General features: G+C 40.0%; 1 protein-coding gene across 1 annotated transcript in view; it reads right to left on the bottom strand.

The window, feature by feature from the left end:
- Positions 1-231: 231 nt before the first annotated feature.
- The window catches only part of ORC3 (origin recognition complex, subunit 3), a 35,802-nt gene continuing 30,007 nt past the window's right edge, over positions 232-6,026 (bottom strand). Inside the window, exons 17-19 of the mRNA XM_009887493.1 lie at positions 2,788-2,904; positions 1,582-1,661; positions 232-375 (exon numbers count right to left, since the gene is read on the bottom strand). Coding sequence (XP_009885795.1) covers positions 270-375; positions 1,582-1,661; positions 2,788-2,904 — 303 coding nt within the window. The 3' untranslated portion in view covers positions 232-269. The remainder of the gene's footprint in view (positions 376-1,581; positions 1,662-2,787; positions 2,905-6,026) is intronic.

The raw sequence follows: 6,026 nt of genomic DNA, 5'->3' as shown, positions 1-6,026 counted from the left end.
TATCACACATCAAAGAAGATTAAAACTGGCACAACAATACAGTATTTGGAACATGAGCATTAACAGAGCAGTACATTGCACAGGGAGGCTGAGTATTAAAAAACCAACATTGCTATTCAGGTCTCTCCAGGCACTCAGAATGTATCTCACAACATTCAGTCATTGTTGACTTTGACTCAGTATGCAAAGTTAGCCAGGACTAGTTTAGTGGGAACGCAGCCATTGCACAATGTTACAAAGAACAGGTTTATTAAGATCTCAGTGGCACATTAACAGCCTCCCCATGTCAACCTTGCCACGTGGTCGGTTTTCTGCTTGCTAGGCTTTATGAAGCCTAAGAGTTCCAGTTCAGAAACAGCTCGAATAAAACGAGCACTGGACATTTCAGTAAAGGAAATTGAATACGCTTATTATGACACTTACTCATGGAGACACCACTTTCTCTAAGAGGGGAAGATTTCTAAGTCACAGTAAGCACAGATTACACAAAATGATGTATTGCACACTAAAATTGTTGGAAATAAGGGCAGAGCATAATTTGCCTACAGAAGCACAAATCTTCAGTCTAATCGGTATTTCTTTTGCTACATGCATACCATGTGGCAACGAAGGCAGAGTTCCTTTCCCCACTGCTAAGAGAAGTTTAAAGCCTACAAAGATACTAATGTTGTAGTCTCGCAGAAGAACAATTTATACTTTCATATCTCTTGACAAAAAAATGGGAAGATAAAGATCTTTTTTTGAGGTTTCATAAAACAGCATCACCTTTTCTTTACTTGCTATTGACTAATGTTTCTTGCTGCCTTCCTGACACACAGCTCTATGTCCTTGAGTTAAACAGAGAATTTAGTTTTGTGTCACCTACCAGTGGAGCTTGTAAAGAAAGGAAAGGTCTTACACTAAAGGAAAGCTAGGTGTCGTTAGTATTAGAGCATATAAATATTCCTGTAGTTAAGTCTCCTTTTGTACAACTATTAATCTCTTCTCTGTGGCAGCACTACTGTTGTAGCCATGAGTTTTGGTTCTAACGCTCATCCTTTACATATTTTGCAGACCTCACTTAAGAATCAGGACAAAGTGAGAAGCAGAATGGATGTTTTGTGGGAACTAAAATTCTCAACTCTAAGGTACTAGAACTCATGGCTTCTACAGAGACACCACTTTTGTAAGCATTTCATTGGTAATGCTTCCAATCCTCCTTATAATAAACTACTGTCTCTACATCTGCTCTCTAGGTCACAGCTATCCTATCATCTGTTCCCCAGTAATGTTCTGCCCCTATACAGCAGCTGTACCAATTCTCAGATGGTTTAACCAAGTAGAGTAGCTTCAACTTGTTTTACGGACTGTTGGTTCTGTTTCAGACCCAAAAAACCCCAAATGGACAAAAGCTGGTCTCACCCCCAGCCCAGCTATTTCAGCTGATCTATTTCTGTGACATTTTCAGTACATTAAAAGGCTGTTTAGTCTTATTTTTCTGGAATTAGTTATCAGTGCATGTGAAGCTGTATTTTAAAAATCCTGGTTCATTAACCTTGTAAGCAATGGAATGTGAAACTTGAGAGAAACGAGAAAGGATACTGGATAATATCATCCACCTGGTCTGAGGAAGCTGCATCTGCATTTGGTCCCTCAACTGCCATCACCACAGTTGAGAAAGCCTAGAAAGGGAAAAGCAGCACAGATTTAACACATTTCATAGACAGACAGAGCTGCATATTAAATGATGAGATCTGAGCTGATGACTGTCACTTGAGAGGAATGAGATCTTGGAATGGTAACTCCATGAGACTATCAGTTCAGCAGCAATCGAAAGAGCAAGCAAGGTTACAGATTACCATGGCAGGAATGCAGAAATAAAGATACCACTTTATGAACTCATGCGCCTGCATTTTAAATCCCAATACAGTTCTGGTCTCTGACCCATTCTCAGAAAAAATACAGAACTGAACAACATTCTCAAACCAAGACTGCTTAACCATTCTGGAAAGACAAAAGAGATGATAAGCTGGCTGTGAATAAATACATAAAACTGAAGGACAGCAAGAGCCTGGGTAGGATCTTCTGTCCACTTTTATTTCCAATACACAAACAAAATAGACTCAGAACGAGTAAAAGGAGTGTCCTCTGCCCTGCATGTAGTTGAGCTACAGAATTTCTTGCGAGAGGAAGCTGTTGTTGCTAAAAAGTTATATTGGTAATGTAATCCAGGGAGGTTTACAAAACACAGAGAAACCATTCCAGTTTAGGAAACTTTAGAGCTAAAACATGATTGTTTGTTAGCTAGGGAGTATTTGGAGAATGTATCATATTAATATATGTTCTCTTGTTATACTCTCTTTGCTTTTGGTCACAGTATGAGACAGGATATCAGGCTAGAAGGACCTTTACTCTTCCCTAGCACAAGCATTCCCTCCAAGAACCCCCACGCTTGCCAAGCAGGAGCACTTGCTTGTTTCCATAAATGTGTCACAGAATACTTAAAAACAAGGAGGGGAGGTAACTTTTGTGAAGGATAAAATCTGATCTGTGCCAAGCATGATATAGAAGCAGAAGCAAAAGATTTTCATCACAGAGTAATAATGCTGGAAATAAGTGATTCACAGGAGTCAGAAGAAGACTCTGTGGGCTAGCAATTGGAGTTACTGTGTATTCTTGCACAGGAGGGAGTGAGGTATGCAATGATTTAAGCTGTCAAAAGGGGCACTAAAGAAAAGCAGACATGCAGCAAAAAGATAAATCAGAAGACTGAAAGCAGGTAAAGGCACCATTTGCATTGTCGCATACCTCTAACCAATCGACAAGATTAATCAATCTGCCACACTCCAAATGAAGCTTATACACTATACATATGTCAGGGGCTTTATTAGAGATGCTTCCTCCATCACTTTTCAAAGCTTGATTCTGATGAAAAAAAAAATAATAAATGAAGGCAGTAATTTTGATCAGTTTTTAATCTTGAACAATTTTAAGGGCTAGATATAACATTATTTCAGGAAATTCACGATTTGGGCATTTTAACCAAATGTTTACTGTTTTTGTGTTTAATGGCAAGTTGATGGTAGAAAGGAAAAAAAAAAAAACAAAAACAAACCACCCCAAACCCCAGGAAAATAAGAAAACATGCCATTAAAAATACCCAAAGGAAACACCCAGCTACTTCACCCCTGGTCCTTCTACAATTTTGTGCGCTTATGCAGTCTCTAATGAGTGATTACCTGATTAGGCTTTCCCCCAATTCTTTTGCTAGTTCTATTTACATACCAGAGAGAAATATTCTGTTCTATGGACTCAGGAAAAGAAACTAGTCATGTTTTGCCTCAGACTATACATGTAGAAAACAGAAAAGTGTCCCTTCCCCCCACAACCCAAAAGGAAAGAGGAAGTCTTAGTATAGATCTATCAGATGTGCTAAAAAGCCAAATTGTTCCTCTCATCTCAGAGTTTTATCTTTGAAATGTAACAATTATTTCTCCCTCACTTGAAACTCAGCACCTATAAAGGCAAAAGCCTGATTTCTCACAAACTATTCTGTATGTCAGGAAATTCAGGTCATCAGCACTGAGCCATTTACTTGAGAAGTAAAAAAGCCACTTGGGGCAGAAGCAAAAGTCGCTAGAGCTGCAAAAGTTTACAACATTTCATATCAGTTCATGATTTTTTTCCCCAGTTTTCAGTTTCACACACTCTAAAGAAGCCAGCTCTCCTAACATGAAACAACCACTGATCATTCCTTTCAGTTCATGGGATTTTTTGCTAAAATGCTTTTACACGCTAGTAAAACATGCAAGTTACTTTTGGGAAGTCTATAAAGCACTAGCAAGGATACCTTCATAAATAAATGCTTTTCAAGATAGGAAAGAAGGTTGGGCAAAGAATATAACTTTGCTCAAGAATCTCTAGTTTACCTTTCATAGATCTCAATTCCTGCAACTTGTGAGACTTGAATTCAGTTTGAATTCTAGCACTCATGAGACATTTCCCAACTTCCAGAAAGCCTAACAATTTGCAAGTTTATTTATTCTGTACAACAAATACAAAACTGCAGACATTAGTTAACGTCTGTCAGTTCAGTCCAGATGGTCTCCAGATAAATTCAGAGTAACATGGCTAAACCTTCAAAATGTTACAATCCAGACATTAATTTACCAGACTATAATTCAGAAGCGTACCATAATAGTTTCAAATACTACTGTGTTACTAACCGGCACAGATGAAGTTACACCTTCTGGCTGATCTAGTGGCTCAACCACTGCAGAGAGGGATAACCCTACACTTTTCTCTTTTCCCCTCTGCTACTCCACCTAACCTGTGGCTTCCTGCTGTTCACCTGTGTGCCAACTCTGGCACTGCTGGACACTTTGCATTGTTTTTCTCATCTTAAGGCTAGAACAGTTACCACAACCAAGAGAGGACGGAAATTCTAGAGCAACTGCACTCTCCTGGAACAGGTTCATGAGTAGAAATTAGTATCTAGCTGGACCACAGGCAAGTGCTGAGAATGATCCAGTTACTGATCGGCACTGCAGGGTTTCTGCCAGCGTCTGAAAGAATTCAGTCTCACTTGTGATAACTAGGGCAAGCCTTTACAGCACAGCAGGAGGGAGCTGCAGCTGCATGCGGGGAAACCTCAGCTTCCTGAGGTGGCAGCCCATGCATTGTCCCCGAGAGGAAATAACTCGACTGACAAGCAGGAAGCTGCCCTAGAACGAGCAGCCAGTCGTGAAACCACCTGTACAGCACAGAGGTGCTGGTTCAGAAAGAGAAGAGTATGGGAGTGGGAACAACCCAGAAGACTGTTGATGAGGTGTTTCTCTTACTTGACCCTGCCCTCGGAGGCTAGACAGAGGAAAGACTCATACCTTGCTCTGGAAACAACGTTACTGTCTTTCCCAAGGACCAAATACTACTATCCCCTTTCACTGATACAGGAGCTTAATTGCAACTCGAGGATTTTCGTTTCGTAGCAATCCAAGTATTTTCGTGGGTAACAGGCCTCATTCCTTGAGATCAATGTGACAGAAATCACTCTTCTTACTCAAGATCAAGAACAAAACTTGTATGACCATCTAAACCCCAGAAAGATCCAAGATCAGATTTCCTTGTGCTGACACAATACTAAGCAGTGTCTTGCTGGTATTCCAAGTTACAACTTGTTGAATTTTCAAGGAATCAGTGAAAACAGAATTACACTTTTTTGTGTTTTTTTATTTTTTTTTCTTCTTTCCAGGATAAGTATGATCCATGGTTCACGTTTTGCTCAATAAATAACTGTACCAAATTCCTGTAAGAAATGCATCAGATATTAATCATTTGCTGCTACTCCATTGAAGCAGGTCCTTTTCTGTCCTAGGCTTCTGGAAGGAACAGCTCTAAAGAACTTTGCTCTGGTCATGGCCCAGGAAAGTACCATGCACAAGACATGGATACAATTAAGAAAAAATATTTCTTTGACTCACATGGGTTAAAATGCTAAGCAAGGTACTCAGCCAATACTGCTGCTGTTAAAAACTATGCCAAACCTTCACAGCCTACTCAGAAAACAGCAGAAATATGTTAAAGTATGTCAAAGAAAAAAGTGCAGGATGACAGAGGGCTTTAAATCCTGTCAACTCATCAAAGAGAATACTTATTAAACACATCAGCAGCTAGATTTTGCTAGCTCTCCTAATCTATATTTTTACAGGTTTCTAAAAATATAAATCACTGAGATTCATATTAGGTCTCTTTAATTGTAGCCCACTTACTAACTACTGTTTCATAGAATCATAGAATGGTTTAGGTTGGAAAGGACCTTGAAGATCATCGAGTTCCAACCCCCCTGCCATGGGCAGGGACACCTCCCACTAGACCAAGTTGCCCAAGGCCACGTCCAGCCTGGCCTTGAACACCCCCAGCGATAGGGCCTCAACAACCTCTCTGGGCAACCTGTTCCACTGCCTTACTACCCTTAAAGTGAAAAACTTCTTCCTAATGTTTAATCTAAACCTGCCCTCTTCCAGTTTATAGCCATTCCTCCTCGTCCT

The sequence above is a fragment of the Charadrius vociferus genome, unplaced genomic scaffold, assembly GCF_000708025.1.
Source record: "Charadrius vociferus isolate BGI_N301 unplaced genomic scaffold, ASM70802v2 scaffold185, whole genome shotgun sequence".
In the NCBI taxonomy this organism is placed as follows: domain Eukaryota; kingdom Metazoa; phylum Chordata; class Aves; order Charadriiformes; family Charadriidae; genus Charadrius; species Charadrius vociferus.
The sequence above is the reverse complement of the archived record's forward strand: the minus strand, read 5'-3'. Positions and strand labels throughout refer to the sequence as shown.